The 12415-nt window shown below is 42.2% G+C and overlaps 1 protein-coding gene across 1 annotated transcript in view; it reads left to right on the plus strand.

The window, feature by feature from the left end:
* The first annotated feature begins 2972 nt into the window (after window positions 1-2972).
* The window catches only part of PLCXD3 (phosphatidylinositol specific phospholipase C X domain containing 3), a 114492-nt gene continuing 105049 nt past the window's right edge, over window positions 2973-12415 (plus strand). Inside the window, exon 1 of the mRNA XM_060761435.2 lies at window positions 2973-3365. Within this exon, the coding sequence (XP_060617418.2) occupies window positions 3263-3365 (103 nt within the window). The 5' untranslated portion in view covers window positions 2973-3262. The remainder of the gene's footprint in view (window positions 3366-12415) is intronic.

Below are 12415 nucleotides of genomic sequence, written 5' to 3' on the forward strand. Positions count from 1 at the left end.
AGGTATATTGGAAATGTCTATGTTCCTCTATTTGTATTCATGTTCAAGTTTTACTAAATATACCTTTTGCTTGTAAAATTAAGCTGTTCTTGTGATTTTTGGCTATTCCTGGACTGTTATTACCTTTAAATCTATATGAAACATTTTTCCTGTTGGATTATTGCTTATTGCTAAACCTTTTTGGATAAAACCCTTCTTCTCTATTCCTGAATTTTTACTACACTTTTGATATATTTTACAATACATTGTTTGCTTATATTATGGATTCTTGCGTGGTGCTGTGGTCATAGGGGTTTCCAGGCCTGGAGTGCAACAGGGGTTAAGAGGGCAAGACCCCCTTGGAAGTAGAAAAATGCAAATAAAAAAAATGCTATTTTTAAAAACTAAGAACATCTTTTCAGAAATCTCTCTAGGAACCTCCACATGAAGCTGAAATAGGATCATACTGGTGAACCTTCAAATACCAAGAGAAGTGCTCTTCTTATTGATCTCTTGGTACTCCAGTATAACTCTGTGATCAGTGCTCAGGGGAAGTTGACTATAATGTCACACTGAAGGATCTAGAGGTTCCTAGAGATCTGTTCTCTCAGGTTAAAGTAAGTGTTTCCTTTTGAAAGGAAACACTTTTGGAGGTAAGTGTGAATGTTGCAATTGCCTACCTTGATTAGTATTTAATGGCCTTGCAGTTTCAAGGTCTGGCTTCTTATGCCTAAGGCAATCCTTCGTTGGGAGGTATTAGCTGGCCCCGATTCATTCTTGTCTCGAATTCTTGTCTGGAATTCCCCTGTTTTTGAGTATAGTTCTTTATTTACTGATTTTAGAGGGGTTTTTTTTAATACTGGTAGCCAAATTATGATCATTTTCATGGTTTCCTCCTTTCTGTTGAAATTGTCTACATGCTTGTGGGTTTCAATGGCTTCTGACATGGTGGTTGTTAGAGTGTTCCAGCATTTCTGTGTTCTCAAATAATATGCTGTGTCCAGGTTGGTTCATCAGGTGCTCTGCTATGGCTGACTTCTCTGGTTGAAGTAGTCTGCAGTGCCTTTCATGTGCCTTGATTCATGCTTGGGTGCTGTGTTTGGTGGTCCCTTTGTAGATATATCCACAGTTGCATGGTATACGGTGGACTCCTGCAGAGGTGAGAGGATCCCTCTTGTCCTTCAGTGAATGTAGCATTTGTTGCATTTACTTAGTGGGCCTGTAGATAGTTTGTAGGTTGTGTTTCTTCATCAAGCAACACTGTGAAAGGATTGTTTTTCTGTTGCTCTAGAGCAGGCATCCTCAACCTGTGGCCCTCCAGATGTTTGAGCCTCCAACTCCCAGAAGCCCTAAAGACCTTGTTCAATTGTCAGGAATTCTGGGAGTTGAAGGCCCAAAAAGCTGGAGGGCTGCAGTTTAAGAATGCCTGCTCTAGAGACTAGAGACTAGGACATGGGGCAATGGATTCGAGCTGCAGGAAAAGAAACCTATCAGTCCTCAGTCCTGCTGGCACAAGGGTTTACCCTAGTGGTTCTTAACCTGCCAAATGCTGTGACCCCTTAATACAGTTCCTCATGTTGTAGTGGCCCCCAACCATAAAATTACTTTTGTTGCTACTTCATAAGTGTAATTTTATTATTATTATGAATCATAATGTAAATATCTGATATGCAGGGTGTATTCTCATTCACTGGATCAAACTGGGCACAAATACCCAATATGCCCAAATCTGAATACTGGTGGGGTTGGGGTGTGTGTGTGAATGATTTTGTCATTTGGGAGTTGTAGTTGCTGGAATTTATAGTTCACCTACAATCAAAGAACACCCTGAACTCCACCAATGATGGCATTGAACCAAACTTCCCAAACAGAACCCCCATGACCAACAGAAAAGATTGGAAGGGTTTGGTGGGCATTGACCTTGAGTTTTGGAGTTGTAGTTCACCTAGATCCAGAGATCACTGTGGATTCAAACAATGATAGATCTGGACCAAACTTGGCACGAATACTCAATATGCACAAATGTGGTGGAGACTGGGGAAAATAGACCTTGACTTTTGGGAGTTGTAGTTACTTGGATTTATAGTTAATCCACAAAGAGCATTCTGAACTCAACCAATGATGGCATTGATCCAAACTTCCCAAACAGAACCCCCATGACCAACAGAAAAGACTGGAAGGGTTTGATGGACATTGACCTTGAGTCTTGGAGTTGTACAGGGGAGGCTCAACCCATTACGCAAAGTAAGCATTTGCAGTATAGTTGATTTTGCCCAGGGGTGCTCTTGAGGCGCTCTTGGGGGAAAATATATCTTGACAGATGCGAGTTGTAGTTACTGGGATGTATAGTTCACCTACAATCAAAGAGCATTCTGAACTCCACCAATGATGGAATTGAAGCAAATATGGCACACAGAACTCCCACAATGAACAGAAAATATATATCAGTGATTGGTTGGGGGGGGGGGGGGGCAAAATACTGTTTGCTTACCATTGAAAATTACCTAGGGCTGCCTCTGGAGTTGTAGTTCACCTACCTCCAGAGATCACTGTGGATTCAAACAATGATGGATCTGGACCAAATTGGCACAAATACTCAATATGCCCAAATGTGAACACTGGTGGAGTTTGGGGAGAATAGACTTTGACCTCTGGGAGTTGTAGTTACTGAGATTTATAGTTCACCTAGAATCAAAGAGTATTCTGAATTCCACCAACGACAGAATTGGGCCAAACTTGGCACACAGAACCCCCATGGCCAACAGAAAATACTGTTTTTTTCTGATGCTCTTTGGCGGCCCCTCAGACGGCCCCTCACGACCTCTCCAGGGGTCCTGACCCCCAGAAACGCTGGTTTAACCCATTGCACCACGGGGAGGGGGGAGGGGGGCATCCATGGTGTGAATGTGAAATACAAAAATGTGCTTCTGAGAACATGATGTGTGTGTTCAGCGTCACGTGCCACAAGAAAGAGAAGGAAAGAAAGGGAGAAAGAGGGGAGTGCTATTGCTTTGCAAAGCAGGGGAAGGGCTGGGAAGGAAAGCCCCTAGGGCGCAGTTGGAGGGCCCATCATCCCCACCAGCCCGTGCCTGCGCCATCAGCTGCGGTGGGTGTGGCGCAGCGTGGCTGGGCTTCAAGGAGGCAGCCAAGGAAAAGGAGGAGGAGGAGGAGGAGGAGGAGAAGAAGGAGGGAAGGAGGGAAGGAGGAGGAGGAGACGCGCGAGGCGAGTGAGTGAGCGGCCGGCCAAGCGCCTCTTTCCCTCCGCGCTCGCCCAGAAGCAAGCATGGCTTCGTCGCAAGGCAAGCTCGAGCTCAAGCTGGCCGACTGGATGGCCACTCTGCCCCTCAGCATCCACAGCGTGCCCCTCTCCAACCTCGCCATCCCAGGTAAGGCGCCCGAGGAGGGAGGGAGCCTCCAGAGCCAAAAGGGTCGGAAAGGGGTCTGTCGGGGGGCTTGGGGTTCCCTTCCTTTGATCCTTTCCCTTTTCCAAATTGTGACCAAATTTGAGGGTGAGCTCCAAGAGCAAGAGAGTCCTTCTCCTGCCCTTTTCTCCTCTTGCATTCCTAGAAAGGTGACATTGGATGCCAAGGTTCTCCAGGAGCGAAGGTGGGGATGGATTTCCTTAGGGATCATTTTTTATGTTTTGGTATGGAGTAGAAGGATTGGAAGATAGACAGGTCTCCTCTCCTGCACCCCACTGCCCTCATTATGTAGCTTTAACCCTATTGGTGAGCCCTCACTGAAATACATCCCTTGAATCAAGTGCTGAAAAGTCAAGGTGTAGATAAATCTGTGATCCACTGAGTCTACTGGTCAAAGTGAAGAGAGAGGGGGGCAGAAGACAGTTCTATCTTGTCTCCTGTGCTTTACTAATAATATAATATGATATATTGTATATACATATAATATTTATAATATTATAATGTAATACAATACAATACTACTACTACTACTACTACTAATACAATATTATAATTATAATTATATATTTTATATACCATGTGATATTACTAGTAATATTACAATATAATGGTATAGTACAATATAGTAATATATAATACTTATATTGTACTATGCTAATAATATAATATATTGTTTGTATGTATGTGTATGTGTGTGTGTGTGTGTGTGTGTGTGTGTGTGTGTATTGTAAGCCATTCTGAGTCCCCTTTGGGGTGAGAAGGACAGCATATAAATGTTGTAAATAAATAAATAAATAAATAAATTTGGCTCTAGACCAGGAATGGGCCAACTTGGGCCCTCCAGGTGTTCTGGACTTCAACTCCCACCATCCCTAACAGCCTCAGGCCCTTTCCTCTACATCCTCAACCACTTAAACTAAGTAGAAAGCCTATTGATAAACTGTAGACCTGACAGTTTTTCCCATAACAATAAAATACATATCTGCAGGACTGATAGCAGCAGTTCCATTTATCTGTGTCTGACCAATATGTTGTCTCTAGCCATTTCTGGGGTTGTCCTATGTGACTCTATAGTAGACAACCACTAGAATTTGTTCATTCTATAGCAGGCATGGGCAAACTTTGGCCCTCCAGGTATTTTGGACTTCAACTCCCACCATTCCTAACAGCCTCAGGCCCCTTCCTTTCCCCCCTCAACTGCTTAAGCAGCTGAAGGGGAAAAGGAAAGGGCCTGAGGCTGTTGGAAATGGTGGGAATTGAAGTCCAAAACACTTGGAGGGTGGGAGTTGAAGTCCAAACACCAGGAGGGTGGAAGTTGCAGTCCAAAACACCTGGAGGGCCCAAGTTGACCCATGCCTGGTCTACTCCATTGGGCTCTAGACCCTTGTCTGTATCTTCCATCTGTCATTCTGGCCAGGAGATTAGGTTCTGACCTTCAATAGTTCAGGATGATCCCTCTCCAACTCCCAACCATCCATTGGTTCTTAATATTCTCCCCCAGTCTTTGCCGTTGAGCTCTCCAGCAGAGCACAACAGTGAGGAAAGTTCAGTCCCTGATGGAACCACCTCCCTGCTTCTTCCTATCCTCTTCCCAAACTTCCCCCTTTCTACTGCATCTGCTTAGACTTCCACCAGAGAGTAGCTCAATGGCACCACAAAATGTGCACACAATGGTCTCTCCAATCAATGTTGCTCACACGCAGCTTACTCTAGGCTCAACGTTGGTCCTTGTAGCTTGAGGGCTAACAGCCTAAGACTTCATTTACCTTCACCCGGTTCTGCCTTTCTCAAAATCTAAAATTGACTTCATTACCTTCACCTGGTTCTGCCTTTCTCAAAATCTAAAATTGACTATATGCATTCCCTCCTCTTTCTACACAAAATGAAGCTGTGTTCAGATCCTGAGTTTGGCCCTGAGTATGGAAGCTGCCTCAGTGACAAAGCTCAGAAGGCATTTCTATGTGAAATAAGCTAAAGGCAAATCCTTCATTAGTTGGAATATCCGCACACTTTTTGTCTTTTTGCTTGATGTAGCAATTGTGGCAGTGATTGATGTGCCTACGTGTGAGCCAGATCTTGAAGTTCATGTTCCATGAACAAAAGGCAGACAAAGAATGCAGACCAAAGAGCCTGATTCCATGGAGTAAAATACCTCTATGGATTAGATAGGGAGCATCCCTTGGGACTGACGCTCTTGCTAATGCACAGTTGACAGCCTTGTTTCAATCTTGCATAACCTAGTGCTTGCCAGAAGGGCAGCACTACATTTCTCACCATGCTGGTAAAGAATGATAGGAGTTGTTTCCCAATGTGTGACCTGGTAGGGGAGTTTGCCATTCATTACAAATAGTAACTCAAAGTCTGTGGCAATGGGGAGCTTTTAATAAATGACTCCCTATACCAATGTGATGTGATGGAATAGAGAGGAGCTGGAGCATGGAACTAAAGTGGGGAAGATTTGGGAGCTCAACATATTTTTCAGATCTATGCAATTTAGCAGCCAGTCTTAAACAACTCATCATTTAAGCCTTTATTTACTTCTCAGGGACACAAAGGGGATAAGGATTACAGACCTCTCGTGCCCTTGGATGATAGGGTAGGAACAGTGGCACAGACTTTCTTGTAGTACTTGTAATATAGAGTACTATGGCTTAGTAAGTATCGTAGCTTTTTGCCCTTTAGTGAACTGATTAAAAATAATTAATCCCATTTTATTTATTCATTTTGTGTCAAAAGCATTGCATACATAACTGATAAAAATAGAAAGAGCACAAGCAACCAAAATGGGTAACAGCAACTGCATTGTCTGTAGCTTTAAACAATTCTTCCCCTGTACATGAGGCAAGGCATTGTGGACAAGCACACAGGTGTGGAGTTGTTTGTTCAGCTCCACACTTGCACAAGGTGAAGGATTCTTTTAAGTAGTTCCATTTTGCCAGGTTGTCTTTTGAACTTCCCACTCCACTTCTGAGTCTGTTCAGGAACTGCCAAGTTGACCATTCTTGGCTTACCCCTGGAGGCAGACCCTTGTGAGGGACCATCCAATTGGGGTTTCCTGGTTTAGCTGCCCAAAGGGATGCTCTAGTTGTTGCCGGGGGAATATTAAGAGGAGTGGTGGTTCTCATGAAGATTTTCCTTGATTTGAGTCTACTGAGAGGAGGCTTATCCCAATAAGAATGACTTCCACTATTCTTGACAATGTTCAATATTATTTTTTCAACAAAAGGTTTACATCAGTCATGTTATTTATGTGAATACCTGGGTTACCTCCTTCTGTTCAAATTGGCACCCTCCAGATATACTGGACTACCTTCAGAAAGCCACCCTTAGACAGCAAGGGACAAGAGTTATGTCAGTTATGCCTGGAGGGAACCAGATTGGAGATGGTTGTCACAGGAGAGAAAGCAAATGAACGATGCAGATTTTGATTGGAAGCAAGACACATTCGAACTCTTATTTATGGGGCTGTATGCCTTGTATGCTTGTATGTGTAGTATGTGTACTTCCACTTATTTTGAATTATGGAGACCTTAAGGTTGACATAGCTTGGGGTTTTCTTGGCAAGGTTTGTCCAAAAGAGGTTTACCATTTCCATACTGTGTGGCCGAGAGGGCATGACTTGCCCAAGGTCACTCTGTGGGTTTCCATGGCCAAGCAAAGATTTGAAACTTAGTCTCCCACAATCCTGGCTTCACTCAGAATACTACACTACACTGGCTCTCATGTTGCTAGAACAACATGTCAAATACATAATATGTTTTTGTTAAGAACTGAGAAAATTAGGGGGTGTGAAAAAGAGCTGGTGCATGTGTGTGCGTGGAATAAAGGGCATGAGATGACCTGGAACAAAGAACATGACCTTTAAATATGCAGTGTTTTCTGGAATGAAAGGTGTGTACCATTGAACGAAAACACGTAACAATATCCAGATGCATGGTCAAGGTTATTCAAAATGTACAGGTGCTAGGAAGATGCAACCTGAAATTATTGTAGAAACTAAATATGATTTTAATATTTTTCCTGTCTCTGAAGTCCTAGTGTTTCATGTAGGGTTTCAGCAGTAGGCAGAACAAAGGTAAAATCAGATGGCGTCTTTGAAGAAAAAAGATTGCACATGTTCTCTCCCGTAATTACCCTGATTTTGCTAGGGAGGGAGTATTTGCTTGGAATAAGGTTATACAAGGAAGGAGAAGGAAGAAAACAGGAGGAAAAAATATTTTGTATTTTAGAGCACAAAGGAATAGATTCTCTGCTAATTGAAACCTAATATATGCTAATTGACATCTAATTCATGCAAATAGGTTAATTGCACCAGCACAGCAAATGAAGAACTTGCTGATTGAAGATATGTTTATCTGCCTAGTTAAATATAAAAACAAAAACACAAAATTATTTCTCCCTCTTTTTCTCTCCCTTCATCCTATCAACTCTTGTTTTTCAATTATCTTAAGCACTGAGTAGCTTAAGGCGGTTGTCATGCCTGTGGTTGGAGACTGAGTAATTTAAAGACCAAAGTCAATAGTATCGTGTCGAAGGCCAAGTTTACGGAACAATGTGCACTGCACATAGAATAACAGCCAGTGGTTATTTGCAAGGGGATGGCATTTAATCCTGCTGCTGAAGAGACCTGAGACTTTTTATAGCTTGGTAGTGGAACACCTTTTGCATGGAAAAGGTCCCATGTATTTTCTACCACCGTTATAATAATAACAATACAGTAGAGTCTTTAACAGGCCAGCAGGATGTCGGATAAATGAAAATGTTGGATAATATGGAGGCTTCTGGGAGTTTGTAGTCTATATCTCTTCCCTGGCAGAGATCAATGGTGAGTGAGTTTTCCTTCTGTTTGGTTTTCCAGACACAAGGAGAAAACTCACTCACTACTGATGGAAAAAGGAGCAACAAACAAGGAATTGTAATGAAAAGGTATATAGTACACTTACACAAATCCTCAAAACAACTGCCCACCTTCATTCTTTTCTCTTATTTTCTCTTCCCATATTTTCGACAAAGTCCTACATAGCTACAACTCCTCCTTCCAACTTGGACTGAACCATTGCTGCATGTGGGGAGGGGGGGGGAGGCGGCGGAGGAGGAGGAGAACCATTATGTTCTGACAGTTCCTTCAGAGTCCACACAATGATACCAGCCAAAATGGGGAAGAAAGAAGGAAACTAAAAACATGGCCTCTAAAGGGGAAATGCTGGAGGAAAAGGGGGACAGGGGTGTTGGATAAGAGCATCAGATTACAGAAGGTCAGATAAGTGAAGGACGGATAAGCGAGACTCTGCTGTAACAACTTTATTTTTGTACCCCACCTCCATCTTCTTGAAGGGACTCGGGGTGGCTTACATATAGTGCAAGGTGCCGAGACAAAGTATAAAATAAACACACAGTACACTACAAAGTAAAAAACTATAGCATATAAAAACAGCAATTTAAAACTCAGAACAACGCCTAGTGACCACATTTTCTTTGCCTTGCTTCTTGGCAGGGGATTGGACTGGATGGCCCATGAGGTCTCTTCCAACTCTATGATTCTATGATACTAAGCTATGAGTTCCATGAGAGATCTTTGGAAGAAGAGATCTTTACTGCAAGACATGGCCAATCTGAAACCAAGACAAGGGTATAGGATAGTGCAAATTGTAGCTAAGGGACAGGGCATGGGATGGAAGTGCAATGCTGTGTCATTGATTGTGGACCATTGGGGCTAGACGTTCTCAAGTAGGATTGGGAAATCTTGCAATCTGAAGCCTCAGAGTGTCTTAGCCTCATATAACTGGATGAGATGGATCAGTGCTTGGACTCGCCCAAGCTAGCTGGTTATGCTCACAAGGAAAGATGCCCTGCTGAGTTAATGCGTACTCTGTCCTCAAGAGTAAGTGCTTTTCAGTTCACTGGGTTCCTGATGTAGAAATGACTTGGGAGTGTTTGAAAAATGTGTGAAAATAAATAAATGAATACACTCAGTAGATTGCTCCTTGAACTCTTTTGTGTTTTAGGGAGAGTGAGATGGCTTGCTTTTAGCACACTCTGTTATGCTCACCTAGTCCTTCTCTGGGGTTCAGCCTAAAGAATTGGCTGTGGGGGGAAGCAATGTGTGGGAATGGCAGGGAATATATTCTTTTCATATAGATGTGTCTTGTAGTTAGAGTCAGTTCTCCCCCCACCCCCCCCCCACCTTGATTTTTGTCCAAGGAGGAGAGGACTCTACGGGATGTACCATATAACCTACAATCCTGAGACACCCATTCTTGCTGAAGAGAATATATTAACAGTGTGATTAGAGTATGAGGCAGTGAATTTGGGTTCTGTACCAGTATTCAATATCCCAGTTCTTCCACTTTAGACTTGGAATAGTAAGGTCCAAAAGGGTTTTTTTTTTCAGGATCAATCCTATCCTTAGACAGAATGAAGTAGACATCTCAAGTAGCAGAGATTGGAAAGTTGACAGAGATACCTGTGTGTGGGGGGAATCCCATGGTCTACTTTCCTCTAGGCCTGGGCAACTGTAGTAGTTCCAGATACCAGGAATCAACAATTTGTGTCCCCTCTTGGGTGAATTTGAACTATTTATGTTGACTATTGGTGATGGTGGCTGGTAGGAATTGAGGTTTCACAACATTGGGAGGGTCATACATTTTCCTTGCCCTGCTTCTTGGCAGGGGATTGGACTGGCTGGTCCATGAGGTCTTTTCCAACTTGATGATTCTATGATACTAAGCTATGAGTTCCATGAGAGATCTTTGCAGAAAGAGATGAGAAGACATTTTCAAGGTTAATGCAGAGCAATGGAGATTCAAAGGTAGAGCTTAGGCAGAGAGTTGCTATTTTGGATGACAAGTCCCAGAATCTTCTAGTCAGCACAGGTTGTGGAATCCAGCAAATGCTGGTGATGACATCTTCTGAAGAGGTCCCCTTCTATGTATTTTTTCATTTCCAGAGTGGTTCATTGGACATGGGGCAGGAGCCACACCTTCTGAATGGATCATACCATCACACCAACAATCAAAAGTGACACCTTGTAACTTTTTCTGGGATTTGGGGGTGGAGAGTTAGAGAAGAGCGAGAGGATCAAAGCAATTGTTTTTGTGGCAGTTTTGATTGCCTCTGTTATGTCTGGAGATGAGAAGCAACCCGTTATATGTTAGACTCTTGGGCCTTGCAATTATGTCCAGGGGGAGGAGGCAACCAAGGGCCATAAAAAGTTGGGTACATGTGGCCCATGTGTCCCTTCCCATTTATTCTGAAGCTTGCCATTAGAGCTCCATTCACAAGCTTTTATCTGAACTGACCTTGCATTCTCAATGATACCCTCCAACTCACTTTGTGTGAAGAGAAGATAGAACATGATATGTCTCTGTTGTTTTACTTTCCACATGTGAGGATCCTTAAGTAATTAGAATCTTTAAAAGTACATCAGAAAGGGGGATTATCATTCATAAAAGTTAGTTAAGCAATGGCAGCCGCTGCTGTATATGTCTACTTTCTCCAATTTGGTGACCATTTCTGCCTGGGAATTATAGGTGTTAAAGTCTGACTCACCAGGATAATAAAAGTTCAGAATAAACTCCATTACATAGAATTGCACAACACATAGATACAGCTTAGTGTTAGACCAAAGAACACCATACACAGAGAACATATAGGATAATTGACTAAACTTATTGGTGTTGCCTCAGTTAATGATTTCAGTTTCATTGCTTGACTGTTTGTCAACCCTCTGCTCACTTATTTAAGGGAAAGCTTTATTAAACTCCCTGGGACCAATTTCTGAGAAAACATATAAAAGATTATGCTGTGTAATTGGAGCATTAGTTTAGGAAGTCTTCCCATTTTTAAATGGCTTTCCTGATATGTTTGTTACTGTGGGTCCAAAGCTAGCTGCTGCTCTGCGAGAAAAAAAAAGGTTCTTCCACTAAATTCCATGTGAAATATAGTAAGACTCCAGTATCCATGAGAGGGTGGGTACTTTGCTAGGAAAAGTCAAATTATCTGGAATTAGAGGTATGACTGAATGCCATTAAATTAGCTAACAACTACTCCCAGCATGCCATAGGGTTTGTCTGGAGTTGGTCCTCCAGTAAGATTGTTTGGAGTTGGTCTTCCAGTAAGACTGTATAGTAACTTCCAGGAAAAATAAATTGTAGAATTGCTTAGAGGACCTAGCTAATTCATAGAGACTATATTCCCTGAAACCATGGATATGGGCTCTGTGGTTATGGGGTCTTATTGTATATGATCCCAGACCACAGGAGATACCACATTCTTGTCTGAGATACTACAATCCTGTTTCCTCAAGCTTAAGGCTAAATTGTTTGTTTGTTTTACTAGAACCTAATGATTCCTCAACCAGAGTCTCCTGCAAAAATGTCACAGAATGAATGAATCCAGAGAACTGGAATATGTTTTGAGCACTAAAAATGTATGCCATTGACAGTTCCTTTATATAAAATCACATTTTGTGCTTCCTTGTTTCTGCATTTTATTTTAGGGTGTGAAAAGAGATTGTTTATTATTATTATCATCATCATCATCATCATCATCACCATTATCATTATCATTATCATTATCATTATCATTATCACAATCAGAAATGTTGTCAGTCTACTGTTAACATCTCAGAGATCAACCATTGATACCAATTTCTTGGGGGTTCCAACAGATCTGGAGAGCATTTTTTGAAATTCCCATCAAGTCAACTTGAGTTATCAAGAACCTACAGATGAGATCTCTGGTTACCAACTGCCCTGCTGAGGTGTTACATACTCAGCAATGTGGTTTCCTTGACTAAATTAATCCCCCTGTGGTTTGTTCTCCTTCTTTTCTTACTGCTATGTACTTTACTAAGCATAATTGTCTTTTCTAGTGAGTCATATCTCCTCATGATATGTCCAAAGTATGACAATCTCAATTTTGTTACTTTTTTTTTTAGTGAGAGTTCAGGTTTGATTTGCTCAAAGACTCGTTGCTTGGTCATTTTAGCAGCCCATGGTAACTTGCCTCCAGCA

This window comes from Anolis sagrei, chromosome 2 (assembly GCF_037176765.1).
Source record: "Anolis sagrei isolate rAnoSag1 chromosome 2, rAnoSag1.mat, whole genome shotgun sequence".
In the NCBI taxonomy this organism is placed as follows: domain Eukaryota; kingdom Metazoa; phylum Chordata; class Lepidosauria; order Squamata; family Dactyloidae; genus Anolis; species Anolis sagrei.